This window comes from Macrosteles quadrilineatus, unplaced genomic scaffold (genome assembly GCF_028750875.1).
Source record: "Macrosteles quadrilineatus isolate MER2022 unplaced genomic scaffold, UCM_ALF_1.0 Scaffold_55__1_contigs__length_795759, whole genome shotgun sequence".
Lineage (NCBI taxonomy): Eukaryota > Metazoa > Arthropoda > Insecta > Hemiptera > Cicadellidae > Macrosteles > Macrosteles quadrilineatus.
In genome coordinates this window covers 511,867-529,074 of record NW_026542648.1, presented here as the reverse complement: position 1 = coordinate 529,074, position 17,208 = coordinate 511,867, and the positions used below count along the sequence as shown (strand labels likewise).

Below are 17,208 nucleotides of genomic sequence, written 5' to 3'. Positions count from 1 at the left end.
GTAGTTTGTACGGTAGGATCTCTTAGACCAGCTGCCATCCGCGACAACCGTTAAAACTGGAATTCCATCATTAGTAAATCTTCCCTCATCGATCGCATGTTGAATTTCTTCTTTGGCTGCCTTTTCCATTTCCGCCAAAGCCGCAGCTTGCCAACCATCGGAAACTTGGTCATGGTATTTTATGTACGTGTTGGTTGACATAGAGGGAACTTCCATGGCTGATAAAAGCTCCTCCAGCTGAGAATGACCAATGCCAATTGCCATGGTACCTGCTACACTAGCAGTGTTTATGTCCATTATTTCATTGCAATCTCTTTCTGTGCTTAGTTTACAAATGAGATTGCACATATTGCACTTCAATGTAAACACGGATTTTAAACCGAATCTATTTTCTTTGATGCAGTTCATGTTTGATATTGTGCATCCCATCGTGTTGTTGTGGTCATTTATCTTTTTAACCTCTTGAAAAAAATAACTAAAGTCCACTACTCTTCTTCCAACAATATCTAAAGGGGTGATGTCATCTCCGTACTCATCAACTGAGTGAACTCCTTCGTTACTGTCACTGTTGTCAAAACTAATTACATAATTCAACGTTTCATCTGGTTTTGTAGGCACGCTGTACGGTAAACTCCTACGGCTGCGAGGTACGCACGGCGTACTGCTACACAAACTGAAAAAATGGAATTAAAATGAATATATACGATTTCGAATTTTTTAATTGTAGGCCTACTTGTGTTAAAATTAAAATTATGTAGCCAAAGTGATTAATAATAGATAAGTAGTCAATTTGAATAGATTTTTTACGAAATTCAATTCAATTTCCCATTGTAATTTAAATCAGCGAACTTGCTATGCAAATGAGTTCTTCACATTACTATCACTTTAACAGTTAATCCCGGCACCTGTCATAGAAGCTCACAACTGCCCCTGAACACGCCCTTTTGTTAGCCACTAGTTCTAAACATTCGTTCAATTTTGTTATTTATTTCGTCTAGAAAATTCATTCTATACAAATCCATTCGCATTTGAATTTTAAATTTAGATGTAAGTTTCACAGCAAATTAAGTATGTGGATTTTGTTTACCTATCACTGTACCGCATTTTATGTCAGTATTATAAACATTGTTTGTCAAATATTGTTGACAGTTTAACGTTGTACTTACGGTTGAAATTCAGCAACAGATGTGGAATCTTTAGAACTTCCATTTGTTATCTCTGGTATAATTTGTCTAATAGTCAAACTTCTCTCAACTTGCAACCTAAAATTAAAAATTAAAATTGTAATTATTTATGTAGAATAAATAATGCTTAAAAATTATGTTAGTTAGGTTTTTTTTCGTCGTCGTTTTTGTTAAGGAAATAATGAACAAAAGAACTGTAAACGTTTTGAATTTCACCTCACAAAGAGTTTACACCCTCAGAATAATTATTATACAGCGATAGCCTACTATTATATTCCATCGATTTTGTACTTACGGTTGTAATTCTGCAACAGAGTTTAAATTGTTGGAATTTTCATCTGTTACTTGGTGTGGCTCGATTTCATTAGCAATCAATTCCCTTTCACCTTGCAACCTAAAAGTTTAAAATAAATTGTTAATATGTGTACAGAATAAACATTATTAAAATCATATTAGATTAAAATTGTCGGTACAAGTTGACCGAATGTTTGTCACCCTCAGACAGCTTATTGTACTATTACTATAATTTAACTTGGTGTCAGGTTGTTCTAAGCTATGCTTTCTAAAAAATATTCGAATAACTTTTGCTAGAGGTAGGAATGCATGCTTTACGGGACACTGAAATTTACTTAAGACATGAAAAACACGCCCTGTTTTTATCTTCAATCTAATAATAAATTGATCATATTATACGTACACCTACAAAGTATACAAAAATGCCTCACCTGTTCATACATCTGTCTTGTCGCCATTTTACAAGTCCTGCGTTCACAACTTTTTTCCTCCGCGTTGCACTCAATAAAAGCCTAGATTTCTTGCCGCGCCTTCTTGCCATTTTCTTGCATCAAACAGTGAAAATAATACTAAATCAACACAATATGATGTTGGATATAGAAACAACTATTGTAGTAAGCAACAGGATACCAACACCTCACTCACGTAATGCACGAGTCCTCTAGTGTGGTGTGTGGACAGTGACAGTGACAGTGACAGTAGGCGAATAGCGACCACGTGTTGGTGACTCACCTGCGTCTGAGCCAAGTTTTGTAAAAGGCTAGTAGCGCAGTAGCCTCCCTTCGGCAGACCGGCGTTTGGGAGAAAACATGTTAATTTCGTCCCTCGTTTCGGACGCTGTTTTCCAACAGATTTTCTTGAAACTTGGCAACAATTTAGTTGAATAGTTATACTATGTCTCTTATACCTCAAAAATTGAAAATTAAACTAAAAAATAGTTTTACTGAACTTTAAAAGTAACTGAATTTACGTTACTTTTAAGATTTTGTTGTACTTATACTATTGATTTTCTTGGATATATCGTGTATGAGGGACCTAGAACCAACATTAATCTGTAAGGAAAAAAAGTTTTAGCAATATATCTTTACGAATTCTATCAGGAGCGAGGGACGCCCGAGGCATGTTTTCAATGTTTTTCGCAGGGGTGAAGAAGACTCTTAATAACAGGCGCTTTTCCCAGTTATTGATTGATTCAGGATTCAGTCTTTACCCACTTTACCCATATCTTATGTAAGGGTTTTGTTGAAGTTGTTTTGTTGGATACAATTAGACCAAAGTCTCTATTCCAAAGTAAATAGGCCTTTACCCTGTTTTTACCATGCAAATGTTAGCCAAAAATGCAGTAAAATTGCATACAAAAATAACAAATTATTTGCTATGAGTGAAAATGGAGGTTTTCTGCTGCAGGAGTATTTATTTAAATACAGCAACCTTTTTTTCCCCAATAGGTGGTTCGGGTTAGTGCTATTCAGACTCTGGTGTACTGTATACCTTTTGAAGTGTGGTGTTTTATTTATAACTGATGTTTGTTTAGATACAAGACTTGTCACTGGCTGGTATAATCGAGCTGTACAACTATAAGCTGACTGAGGTACAGAGGGCAGAAAGATCCCTGCAGAGTAGTTTGGAGGCGGCCGACAAACACAGGTACAGCTTTAACTCTTGAAGCCCCCGGGATTTGTTGAATTAGTTATGCCTATTTTTTATATGTTTTCCTTCATCTTAGGAACAATAAAACAGAAAACACAATAATCAAAACTTGTAAAACAGGTTTGTATACTCACAGTAGAATTAGGGGGAAATGGCCTAATGACATCTGAGGTGATATCACAAAAAAATCACCCTTACTGATATATACACCCAAGTCGTTATATTCACATTTAGGCTATTGTCCTACCTAGGTGGTTTGGTGGGTAACGATGATCATGTCTCTGTAATCACAGGAGATGAGGATGAGGATGCGTTTTGGCAGTCGAGATAATGGTGTGTGTTCCCTGCAATTACCGGAGGTTTTCAGAATTTTGCTGCTTTGGAATGTGCTGATAATGATATCCGTGCGGTTGTGTGAAACGATAGCAGTTCAGTAAAGACTGAAAATTAGTTCCTTCACAAGAAGGAGAAAACTGGAAGGGATTGGCCCTCTAAGACTACAATGTAAGGAAATATCATTGCAAAACCAGTTAAAGTATCTTGGAGTAATACTAGTCAGATCACTTTACTGGGGACTGCACCTTCATTGACCGAGATAAGTGGTCCCTCATCGCATACAGGCAATTGGCGGATTGGTGAGAGGGACATGGGGAACTGCTCACACTCTTGCACTGGTTGTATATATCCGTAGTCCAGCCTGCTATGCCACACGGCTCGCTTCTATGGTGGATCAAGGTTGAGAGAGTTGCTGCGATGAAAGGTTTGGTTCAAAGACTTGCTGGCCTCATCATCATTGGGGCAAGGATGAGATGTCCTTGACTGTTTACTGGACCTTCTACCCAGTGACATCTTCATTAGTGTAGTAGCTAGGAAGGAAACCCTCCACATGAGATGCAAAAACTTAAGGCTAACCACAGGTATGATTTGGGCTCACTCCAAAATCGTTCAGGTGGTACATAAAAAAGTACTGGATATGCCAGCAGATCACATGTCCGAAAAATACTCCTTTGTCAAGCCATTGAACAGGTTGATTCTTTGTTGGCTGCTTGTTCATTCTGGTTTAGAAGTTACCATGCTGGTGACAAACTTTGTCTGGTCCCTTCTATGGCATCTCAGGTAAGTATATGTGGACCATCAAATTCGAGGCTACAGAGAAAGTCCTAGGAGTTAGGCTAATTCACTTATTTTAAAAGTAACTAAGCTCACTTTTCACATACCTTCAAAACAGGTTGCCTCAGATACCCTGAAGTTGGATAGGAGAAGAATCAGAAAACAATATGACTGATTAACGGAATGAACTGTTAAGAAAGCATCTGCATTGTCTGGGTTAGTATGATGTTGCCCCACTATGCAGGAAATGTGGCAGGTTCAAAAAGACTACTTGAAGATCACCTGCTTCCTGCAAAGTCACCTTCCTAAAGAAACAGATGGGTAGAATGTATCATGTGTCTGGACATTGAAGATCCCTGAATACATCAACTGACTGGGTGTGCAACCATTTGACAAAACCGGATGAAGCGCATTGAGGCTTCGGCATGCTCCTTTTCCTTATAATCTTTCGCAAGGAAAATCCAGTCCCAAAAATTGTTTAAATAAATTCCTGTCCTGTCAGGAAATTTAGTAAAATCCCATCCAGTGTTATAAGGTCAGTGAATACAACATAAAATTGTTAATTGACAGCATCAAACTCTGTATATGGTTCAATTAAACTACGGTCCTTTTTTGTTGTAAAACAGGCTACACCTGAACCATAGGATGTCTAGTACTCTCCTAGGTCCACCTAACCTAGTGTCTGTCTCAGGACCCAGCTATCTCATAGAGTAGCACAGCTGTCTGCAGAGACTGGTCGACTACATCAGCTATTATACTCCAGCCATCAGAGTGTAGAGAGTTGTCAGTCAGAGTCAGAGTTGTTGAGAGAGCAGCTACGAGCGGCCCAAGAGTCTGCCAGCTCATCACACATCAAGTTCAAACAGGTAAACGTTTCAAATTGTCCATATTTTACTAGACACATGAAATTTTGTTTAGATTAGCGAACAATAGGGGTCTGTGAGTCTACAATATCTTTGGGTCGGACCAACTGTTCTCCCTAGAGATCAGTTTGGCACAGAATCAATGTTTGGGCCAAATTCAGGTAGGGCTTCACTCGACACTCCTTTTGACAACATAACTCTTTTATTTTTGAGATAGCAAAAAGCATTTTTGAGGATGTACAATCATAAATTGATGATTTCGCCACAGTCGCAGGTGATATTCACGGTTTGTCTGCAACGGAGGGAGACGATGATGATGTCGCTGTGACAATGAGAGATGTTCAAGATTTTACAATGATTGCGAAAGATGTTCTCTATTTTGCTGTGACAGCAGAAGATGTTCCCTATTTCTTCGTGATATATCAGAAGATGTTTTTTGATCTCGCCATGACCTTAGAAGATGTTATCAATCGCCCCTTTTAAAAGATGTTTAAAATTTTGCTGTAACTGTGGAAGATGTTTTTGATTTTGCTGCAACCGCAGAAGATGTTCATGATTGCACCGCAATATGAAGATCATGAACAATATCATCTATAAACCGATTGTAATATTGCAGCAGATCCATAGCGATCGACCATTTGATTTTGTCTTCTTGCTTTGCTTATTTATTGGCCTATTGTTTTTAAATCTTTTTTTTATCTGATATTGAGGTTTTGTAGGAGGTGGTACCTGGTAGTAAATGATCTAATGTGTTTCTCTTCTCTTTAGTATCAGACATGAGTAAATAATACTAATGATTGAGTAATTGAAATGAAGTAACATCTAACAATATTAAAAAATTACAGAGACTTCTGGATATACATACAGTATAGAATATCTCTGTATTAAAATTAAGTTGTACTTTTAGACCAGTAGATTTTGTATAATAGAAAGACAGACAGACTCCATCTTACTTATATTGATTACTGTGTCCAAATGTGTAATGGTAATTCCACTTAGAATTAATTTGTGAAATGTCAAGTAGAAGGATGCATGATCGAGTTATATATTTTCATCTTTTTAACAATAAAATGTTTGTGTATATTTCCAACCAAAGTCTGTTCTAAGAGCTTATTAATTTTACAGCTAAAACAAGACGTCAGCTCAAAAAGCATGATTATTAAAGAACAGAGCGAAGAAATATCTAAAATGAAGAGAGTTATTGAAGATCAAGAAAAGAGATGTGAAACACTGGACCAAAAGACAGCGGATTTGGAGAAAAAGTCAGAAGTTTTGAAACAGACCCTTCAAAACCTCGAAGCAGAAAAATCAGGTAGTTTGAAATACTTATTTTATATATATAAAACAAAAATGGTAGCTATGCCCATAGTGAACTCACACAAGTGGTTCCTAACAATATATTATGTCCCTTGTTAAAATAAAAGCACAAAGAGAACTCTAAATGGTAGTTCATCTTCAGGACTACTATTGAGTTCTACTTAACTAAAAAAAATTAATTAACCTTTTCATGGTAGAATTTTTTTATAGTTTACCTGACTCTCTCACAATAAATTTTGATGATTGCAGATCTTCAGGCAGCTAACACTAAAATGTTAGGCCTTATAAAAGGGCTGGAAAAAACAATCAAAGAAAAAGAAAAAGAGGTTGGTGATCTGGAGAAACGTCTTGCTGAGAAAGAAAAAGATTTGCAGGAATCAGAAAGAACCAGAAAATTGATATTTGATATTGTTGGAGGAAAGAAAAAATAACTTACTGTTTTAACTCCATCATAAATAATTCTCTTTTATACTTTTGGTAAAAAGCTAATTATTGTTCATATCATGTTATATATTCAATTTTGTACAATATAAATATTTTTATAATATTTCACTGTGGTTGAGTTTCTTGTAATAATTCCCATTTTGGATTTTAAAAACATATTTCTCCCCTTTTAGGATTTTTTGCCGTTTTCCAAAACTGATTTGATAACCTTTTCTGAGGGTTGTTTTCAAACAAAATTATACGATAGATAAACAATACCCAGGGGATGAAGTTAAAAATAGGTCAAGGAACTCCGTGTTATGTACAAAAGTGTACCTATCTTATCTACTCCTCAATTCCACTTTCTCTGTGCAGTAAATAAATATCTTAGGGAGATAGTCAAGCTATCTGTATCAACATCTTTACGACTCTCACTGAGTACATTTTACTTTTCTGTACCTTCACGCTTCCATTAACATGTGTTGGTATTTTGCCTTGATGATCTGGATTTTCTCTTGTCAAATTAGTTGTAAAAAGCTAAAGAAGCAACTTAAAAGTAAAGAAGAGTTGCACAAGTCCTGGTGACATCTAGTATCACTGAGTCTGCCATTTAAAACCCAGTAGAACTCACCCATATTGATTAGGGCTCGGGGTGTTGATCCAGATTTGTTGAAATTCAAGTAATGAACTGGGTATACCTCAAGGAGTGCAGGGCCGAGTGCTGTTTGTCTATACACTTTGACGAGGGCCATTTTACAGCATGAGGTTTGGCAGGGCGAGTGCCGGCCAGGTATCAATGACCGGTGCCATGGTGCAGCAGGTATGGGGGTGGAAAGATCAACCAGGGGGTGAGCAAAATTTGTTTTAGGGATAAAATTAAACTGTTATAACCTAAGTAAAACTTGCTGATTATTAAAAAAATTGAATGAATGTTTACTAATCGAATCTATATTAATTCTCAATTGATATCAGGGTAGCCCAGTTAAGAAACTGTACCCGGTAGTTGATAAGCTCGGATTACTCCCGGTCTCCGTTACATCCTGCCCACTCCACCCCTTCCACTAATAACCCCCCTGAATCACGCTTACGCTCTGGCTCTGGGGAGTCAAACGGCACTCGGGCCTAAATGACGGTTTTGACAGTTTATAACCCCCACTGCAAAGAACAGACCCCCGTTTCTTACCTCAGGAGTTACCCTAAGCAAAAAGTATCACCACATAAACAAAAATACATTGGTTGAAAACATTTTTGTTCGCATCATAATTCTTGCAGTACTTGTTAGGATCTCACATACTTTTTCCGCCTTTTACAGTATATAGGAAAATTAATCCATTAGATGTTGCAAGCAAACATCCCATTTATTATAAAATCTGAAGCCTGGTGTAGTTCCAATCCAATTCAGTGTGCTGATTTTGACTCTTATGTGTTTTTATCTTTTGTGCCTTACTCATTCATAGCAGCAAAGAACAAGTAATCGTTTTCTTTTGTAATATTTGAATAGAATGTGTTATTAGGTTAAAATAGTTTTGAAGTTTGTGAATTTACACTCATAAGATATAAATAGAAACACACTACATAATATACTGGGCATAAAGATATTTTTTTATCCTTGCTGATTAGGGTGATTGATTCATAAGAGAGTAAGTTTAATCTGCCAGGGCAGGTTTTTGGTGGCTAGAACCTTTTTAACCACCATAGTTTGTTACTTTGACTCTAAAAAAAACCAAGTAAGAAAATATACAGTGTTTGAACAAAACTTTTATTCATACATTCATGTTATTTAACAGAAAAAATATACACAGCTTCTTAATCTAATAATATCCACTTTTTCAATAGTTCATCCATAAATCAATGTAATAATTAATAAGAGCATACAATAGAACTCCAACTAGGCTTTATGAACCATTTGTAACCGTACCATATTTGGATAATCAAACATTTGGATAGTTTGATTTTTACCCAAATTTTGAGTATTTAATTTTTTGTTATATGTCTGTGAATAATTCACGATTGAAAAATGCATTTCTATCATCATGATTGATGAATACTTTTTGTGACCACGGGAGCCGATGATGAGATTCTGTGACCACAGGAGACGATGTCTAGAAGAACAAGAACGCAAAATATTTTCAATATTTTGCAGCATTTGCAGAAGATTATGATATCTACAAGACCATGGAAGACATTCAAATAGGTACTTTTCTGCGACCACGGACGATGAAGAGGTTTCAATGACCGTGGGAGACAATAATGATGTCTATGACCGCGAGATACGTACAGGATTTTACCGTGATCATGTCTTCTGTTTCTGAAATCATCTTCTAACATCTTAAATAGGATTCTTATTAGGCCTACTGTAGTTTAGGTTTTTTTTTTATTCTTTCCGTAAGCGATTCAAATAGTCGGTAATTCGGACAGTTCAATGTCTACTGTACTAACAGTTTTTACTAATATCAGATTGAAATGGATCCACTAACCATTTGTTAAATTGTCATTTTCATCCTTTACATCATATTAATCAATCAAACTTCGGTGGATGACGGATTTCACTAATTTCAATGATAAAGTAATTAAATAATCCATTGTAGTGTGCATATTATTTAAAACAATTTCTGTATCCTACTATCTAAGCAGATCATAAATTTACAGTAGCTTATTTTTAGATAATGTAAACTCTTACCTTAGCAATCCTTATTATGGTTGTCCGATATTAATTTCGAACCCGTAGGTTCATCTTCAGTCGGAAGTTTAGGTAGACCAAATGCTTATTATAAGATCCACCCGATGGGCTTCTTAGAAATGTTGACATTTAACACGAACACGATACACATTACAATTGACATAAATAATATACGGAGTTTAGGGATAAAAACCATGGTTTTATAAACAGTGGGATAACCTCACTTCAGTCAGGGAACACGCTGCCGGCAGAACTGTCAAAATAGTCAGGATTGTGGGTTGAGGTTATGTTGACATTTGTTTGGTTATGTTGAAAATGTCAACATAACCTCAACCCACAATCCTGACTATTTTGACAGTTCTACCGGCAGCGTGTTCCCTGACTGAAGTGAGGTTATCCCATTGTTTATAAAACCGTGGTTTTTATCCCTAAACTCCGTATATTATTTATGTCAATTGTAATGTGTATCGTGTTCGTGTTAAATGTCAACATTTCTACGAAGCCCATCGGGTGGATCTTATAATTAGCATTTGGTCTACCTAAACTTCCGACTGAAGATGAACCTACGGGTTCAAAATTAATATCGGACAACCATAATAAGGATTGCTAAGGTAAGAGTTTACATTATCTATTTGATTATTAAGCAATCCAGAGGCTGAAATGATTGATAGCTTAATTTTGTTACATTATTACAGATCCAATACGAAATTTCAATTTTGTGAGGGTAAGATGGACAAACATAAAGATCTTCTATGTCCTACCATGACTCAACTGTGTGTGAATGGCAATCAAGTTGTCGGCTGACAATATTTACATATTTATTACATTGAGGTTTTCTCTTGAAATAAATATAAGTGCAAAAAGGCAACTTAATGAAACTGAGGACTAATGTACAAAGACCAAAGATATTTCTCAAGAACGTTGATGATTATGTTTTTTTCTTCTGTCTGAGAGAGAAACATCAATAAAGATAAGTCATTTGCGGATCTTTTTGTTGAGCAAACTCGCAACATCTCATTACTTGTGTCCCACTTTCTTTGAAGGGCAATCATTGGGATATTCTGGAACACTTCAATTTCTCTGTATATCATATCAGTGAATTCATTACTGTCAATAGATTTGTTACAATATACACTGGTTTCATTCTTAAAATCTGACGCTACTTGTTTAATTTCATCAATAAGTTCATTTACTTTAGCTAAATCCGTACTGTATGCTGTTGAAGTTACTGCATTAAACTCGTTGACTTTATGCTCAACTTTCTTCCACGTTTCATTTACTTCGGCTGAGAGAGTGAGGATTGACAGCTTCAGATCTTCTAAAGTTTGGTAATCTTCATCAGAAATCAGCAGATTATTTTCCTCCCAAATTTTCTTTTTTTTTCTTTCTTTTTGAATCTTTTCCAATAAATCATTTAGGCGTAGTTGCACATGTTTGTTATTCATGTCATCTTCATCTACCTCTTCATTTATTTCCCTAAGTTGACAGCTTCCTTTGTCAGTTTCTTCTTTGTTATTTCTGTATACATCTATGAATTCCTTTAATAGTTCTTCTTTTTCTTTCTGGAGTTCATTTGAGTCCAATATTTTTCTCTGGGCAATCTTTTGAATCTTCTGTCTGTTTTTTATCACCATAATTTTTAGGTCTCTCAACTTTTCTTCAAACATCATCGAAGTTTCATCTCTTAAATCGGGTGTGACATCTATCTTAGAATGCAGAGATTTCAGAGCTTCCTTAGCATTTCGGACAGTGCCATCCAGTATGTTATCAGGTTTAAATTCCAATATTGAACTCATCATCTCGCACATGTATTCACTATCATCATCTGTATCCTTGAATGGATAACTGTAATTCTTAACGTAATTACTGACTGTGTACTTTTGGTGGCTAAGCTCGTTGTAAGAAGTAGATGTTTTATCAGCTTTCAATGTTTCAACAGTCTCTTCGTCTAGACTGAATTTCTTGCAGTCTTTAGAAAGTCTGGAAAGTTTCAAGTCCAAGATGGTCGTTTTAGTCTCAATTTCACTTAATTTGTCCTGTTCCCACACTTCTACAATCTTTTTTTGTAAAAGGCTGGACTTTTCATTTTTCAACTTCTCATCGATCACCCTTATCTCTTCCTTTAGCTTTTCTTTTTCTTCTTCAATTTCAAGAATTTCTTTTACTTTGTGAAGCTGATTGACAGAATCGAGTTTGAAGTTTCTAAACTGTCCAAGATGTATATTTTCGTTCTCAAGCCTGTTGAGTAGAACATTCTTGCGTATTGTACTGGCGACATCAGTTCGCATTACTTGAGCTTGCAAATGTCTCCAGACTGATCGCATCTTGGGTGTGTTGAGTTTCCGCAGATCCATTTGTTTGAGACGCTCGTGCCAGCCGAGCGCATGCAGCCATTCTGCCAGGCCTTGACTCTGACAGTCCCCTGACATCATCTCTGAAACAATACAACTTCTTGTAGAACAACATCCTTTGATCAATCAATTGTCAGCAACAATAAACCTTTTTCAACAACCAGAATGACAAACAACAAACAAAATAGGTTATTATAGTGTATCCTCTGGATCACTATGATTATTACAATAGTAGGTTTATTTTACCTGCTGAATTGCAAAGTAATCCTGTTCTTGTTGTTTGTTAGAGTACCATAGTTTCGAAGACTTTTATTCTTTCATGGTCAAATCTACGTGGACATTAAGCGTGATTATTCCTCTTCAACCTCGAAGATTTGTCGAAAGAAACACGAAAACACGATCTCGTTTTTATAGGCTACTCATGTTTTCAAATGTGTCCCTGGTTACGTGTTTCCTTCAACAAATCTTCTCACCGACCAGGTTGAAGAGGATTAATCACGCTTAATGTCCTTGTAGACTTGACGAAGGAATAGGCCTAAAGTCTTTAAAACCATGGTAGTCTAACAAACTAAATAGAACAGGACCACTTGGTAATACAACAGGTAACATACCTACTATTGTTGGTTAGCTATACATTTCAGGCACAAAAGCTTGGAACTACTGTTTCATTTATTGATGTCTTACCTATCAAGAATCAAACTAATTTCTAAAAATATTTGGCTCTCGAACAATCCAAAGCTAGATTATTAACATGGATGCTCAAAAGCCAGTTCTATACAAAGAAAGATCCTAAATTTATCACAAATACTCAAGATAATTTGGAGGCAGTAAATGTTACGGTACCAATTCCAATATTTTAGTTTTAAATTTGAAAAGTACCGTAAGGCAAAACTTTGATATTCGACTCCATCGTACTATCAAACATAAAAGTATCGATTTCATCGATAACCAAACGTAACTTAGGCTAATTAAAAACTTCTGTATAGATTGTATGTACAAAGTATAGGTAACACATAAAAATGTTAACCAATAAATTGTGTTTTTAGCAGCTGAAGATATCAAAATGAAAAAGTACATCGGTAAATATGTGTAATAAGTGTAAATATATTATTACATGTGTTATTTGACATATTTTTGTCTTTTCAGGTAATAACACTACTTACGCAGGCTATACGGAAATTCACTAAAAAATTTGCCTAAAACACACATCTTTCAAAGAGAAAGTATTTATTATTGTTTTCAAAGAATAATTAGGCTCTTCTAGAATACTTTTAAAAACTGATTACTTTTAATTTACGAAGCAATGTTATAATAAGTTAAAAACAATTTTAATGACTTTTATCATTGAGTATACACGTATTAGAGTGGCCACTCAATGGAGTCTATCGTTACCTGAACAGCGCTACTACTCCACTTCGAGCTTGTCAGTAAGGAAGTTTGGTTGTTTTTTATTATTGCTTTCATTGTAGGTTGTAAAATGTCATTTTTGTTGATGAAATTCATTTGTTTGTTCGTAGTTTCGTTGTTTTTTTAATAAATTGTTAATACTAAATGATTAAAAGGTCCACAGAGGTGCACTTTACTACCAAGAGACTACCGCGACCCAAGCGTCAGCGGCCCGAACTACGTTGCCAAAATCGGTAACAACTATTAACATTATCTGACCACTCTTATACGTGTATACTCAATGCTTTTATGAAAGTAGGCTATACTTCAATTAATTACTTCCTGTTTCATAGCCAGTTCTAAAATAAAATGATTTATTGTCATAAAACTATGTAACAGTTCATGACAACTGTCAAAAACTAAAACAAAAAAACTTAAACAAGATGCCTTTAGTTTTACAATCAAATTAATAGGTATCCCTGCTGCAGCAAACCTGCAGACTAGGCGAATTTGAATTTTTCTGATTGGATGTTTACTAAGTTAATATATTTCCATAAACAAGACATATTATTTATTCCCCATTTAAATAACATTAAATTTAATGAGTATACCTAGGTTTTCTAATACGGGGAAGGTAAATTGTTTTTTTTTTACCAAAGTGAACTTTTACCAAAGTTGCCTTTAGACTGAAATAGCATAGGCCTAAATAAATTTGCCAAATTTGATCTACATGAAACAAGCAAACTAACTTACAAAAGTTTTCTTTTCCTCCATAAAGAATAACATGAAAAATTAAGTGTACAGTTTTTTTTTTACATTTCTCTACCGACTTAGCCTAATTGTAAAACAACACTTTAAGTTAGCAAACAAAGTTAATTTGTTTTTTTTAAGCTATAAACTTACACAATGACTATAATGAAAAGTGGTCATTTTATGTTTACAGGAGAAAAAGTTTGAAAAAAAAAACATTTTTTGAACATTTTAAAACCCTATAGCCTAACTTATATACCCTGTTCCCAGGGGGATATACTTATCCCTCCCTACACCTTCTTCAAACCAAATTTCATTCAAATCGGTGCAAAATTAGTTGAGGTTTGATGATCGACTCTGTGTGTTCACGGACACACAAAGGTTACCTATTATATAAATCTATTTACATATCCTATAGGTATAACTTATACAATGTGTCCAAAAAGTCCCGGGACGGTTGGATATTTTTTTAATATTTAAAATAGAGCTACCTACAGAACTTTGCACAAAGTTACTGGACATAAAAATATATTTTATCACATATTCAGTGATCCACTACTTATTCATATACATCATAACTTATAACAATTTGAACGAATGGTGATTTTGGCCTCTGGGGGCATCAAAGTAAAAAAGTAAATCGGTCCCGAGTCTAAGTCTTAACGTGCCAACTACGGTAATTTAATTGCTAAGTTACTCCCTAGGCCTATAAGTTAGGGAAATTCGCTAAAAAATTATAATTCGAAACTAAAAGTCTTAAAAAAAATAATCTTATTTATAAAAGCAGACCTGGGTTAGACTGGTTTTCAAGTTAGGCTATGTTTAAATTTAAACAGAGGATACACGTCCGGTAACCAGACGTGGATTAGGCGTCCGGTAGTGACGTCACCGGGTTGTGGGGTCCCGGAACGCCATTACCACAACGATACGATGTTCGGTCAGCGTTGTTCGTGGTGTAGTGGATAGAGAGCTCGGCTAATATCCTAGAGGTCCCTGGTTCGAAACCCATCGGTTTCTTTAACTTTTTGTCACAGATTTTGCTTTGAATGTAATTTCTTCTTAACTGTACATCTTTTGTTAGAATTTTTGGCATTTATAATTTTATGTTATAAAGAGAATTAAACCTTCATTTGATTTTTTAATTATCAGCAAGTTTGGTTGGTTAGGTTAGGTTATGACAGTAACTGCCGGACGCCTAATCCACGTCCGGTTACCGGACGCGTATCCTCTGCGTTAAATTTAACAAGTTACAACAGACAAGGGTTTTCTGTTAAAAGCAGGCTGGGTTAGACTGGTTTTCAAGTTATGCTTAAATTTGACAAGTGAACAAGTTACAACAGACAGGGGTTTTCTGTTGACCGGCAAGAAATTATACATTTTTACCCCTTGGTAGCCTATTCGAACTTTGAAGCTTTTATGAGTGGCTGTACAGTTAAACGAAAAACAAATTCTAATGTTTGGTTGTAAATCAAAGAATCAATTTCTATACCGTTAAAATTGCAGATTATAACAAATTTGTTGAATACAAAAATACTGTATTCATTTTGAAAAAGAAATAACTTAACTTACCAAACAAAGTCAGTCAGACGAAGTTAACCTATACCATTATCCGCCAAATCAAAACATAAGAAAGAAGAACAAAACAGTGAGAGACGAACATAAAGAAAATCGACGTTCTGTACCCACGAGCACCTCAGCTTCCACAAGCACAGAAGGCCTTCGAACAGTTCCTGGGATAACAGGTATTTGTGTAATAGCTTCACCGTAAATCTTTATTGCACCTGTTTCTGTTTTAAAAGTTGTTTTTTCAACAGTTACAGTTGCGAACTGTGCATTGTGATTTTGAAAAGGTGTTTATTCTTTAATCTTTACTGTTTGTTTACTTTTGACTTGAGCTGCTTGAAAAGGTGTTTTATGATTATGAAAATTAACGTTTTGTGAGTGTGCTGAAGCTGATTTGTTATTAGGTATTGACAATTAGCCTAAATTTTTTGCGTGCATGAATTAATTATGAAGATTTAAATGTTAACTTAACCTATATTTTTCGGATTCCTCAAGAGAGAGTGATTGTTAGGTTAGGTTAGGTGTTTGTGTGTGAATTTGTTAGGGAACGCGCCAAGGCGCCACCACGTCAACCCGCCACCAAGTCAACCCGCCATCAAAAAGAAGAAGTTTGAGGTGGCGGGTTGACGTGGTGGCTCGTTGTCGGGGTGGCACGTTGACTCTAGCGTGCACGACAACCCGCCACCTCGGAAAAATGTGTGGTGGCGGGATGTCGTGGTGGCACGTTGTCCTGGTGGTGCTTAGACATGTTCATAGGGTGGGTTCCATAATATCGACAACCGTAGAAATTGATCGAAACTGAATTATTCCCAGTTTGTCGACACTGGAATATTCCCACTTAACCGACATCCCAAATAACCGACGTCGCAAATGATCGACACCACAAATTTTCGACATCCCATATTGTCGACAATGAAATAGTTTCACTTTGTCGACACTGAAATAGTCCCAGTATATCGACAAGCTCCCGTTCTTCGGAGCTACTCTTGAAAAGGAGTTGTTCTAATCCATCGTTCAGTTCCTCAACTCACGAGTCGCAATATTTGATTCCGAATTCCGACGGGCATCTACAAGCTGGCCATTTATTGACAAAAAACTTTTATATTGTAAATATTTATTTTTTTTATTTCTTTCCTTGTTTACAAGAAAATAGATGACTCGAGTGTTACAAACAATAGTTTTTAAGGAATAATGAGAAATAAGTTAATTTTTATAGGATAAAAAACTTAATCAACATGATAACATTAGTCCTACCCTACCAGACACTAACTTAGGTAAGTCACCAACAAGATCCTAAGATACAGCTTATTCATAGGCTAATTCTGGATCATCAAGCAATATTGTAGCAAATGTTTGAATAGGCATTATCTCTAGGCTATTATGATCCCCATAGTTTCAATCGATATTAGCATAGCCCAGTTAAGAAACTGTACCCCATTCCTTTAGTTAGGTTAGGTTTTACCCTAACTAGCCAAACTTGATATAGGCCTAGGCCTAAGTTTATCAAATGAAATAATCAATATGACTGGGACGGGTGGCGTCGTCCTGTAATCCAGCTACTAGGAGGTCACGAATTGTGGATATTTAGGCATGCACTGTGGATTCGACAGTCCCTGGTGTGGATTAACGTCCGCACG

General features: G+C 35.8%; 2 protein-coding genes across 2 annotated transcripts in view; one reads left to right on the top strand and one right to left on the bottom strand.

Annotated features, from left to right (window-relative positions):
• Positions 1 to 6,849, top strand: part of LOC128981878 (uncharacterized) — a 29,552-nt gene extending 22,703 nt beyond the window's left edge. Inside the window, exons 10-13 of the mRNA XM_054400851.1 lie at positions 3,013 to 3,125; positions 4,930 to 5,104; positions 6,227 to 6,413; positions 6,668 to 6,849. Of these exons, the coding sequence (XP_054256826.1) occupies positions 3,013 to 3,125; positions 4,930 to 5,104; positions 6,227 to 6,413; positions 6,668 to 6,849 (657 nt within the window). The remainder of the gene's footprint in view (positions 1 to 3,012; positions 3,126 to 4,929; positions 5,105 to 6,226; positions 6,414 to 6,667) is intronic.
• A 3,262-nt stretch (positions 6,850 to 10,111) lies between these two features.
• On the bottom strand, positions 10,112 to 15,622 carry LOC128981894 (serine/threonine-protein kinase MRCK alpha-like). The gene is made up of 2 exons (XM_054400881.1): positions 15,578 to 15,622; positions 10,112 to 11,955 (listed from the first exon to the last, which is right to left on the bottom strand). The coding sequence occupies exon 2, from the start codon at positions 11,951 to 11,953 to the stop codon at positions 10,391 to 10,393; it is 1,563 nt and encodes a 520-aa protein (XP_054256856.1). The 5' UTR covers positions 11,954 to 11,955; positions 15,578 to 15,622; the 3' UTR covers positions 10,112 to 10,390.
• Between the last annotated feature and the right edge of the window lie 1,586 nt (positions 15,623 to 17,208).

What these genes read in the sequence shown, in the direction of transcription:
- LOC128981894 (XM_054400881.1), bottom strand. Translation starts at nt 11,953, where the DNA reads ATGATGTCAGGGGACTGTCAGAGTCAAGGCCTGGCAGAATGGCTGCAT.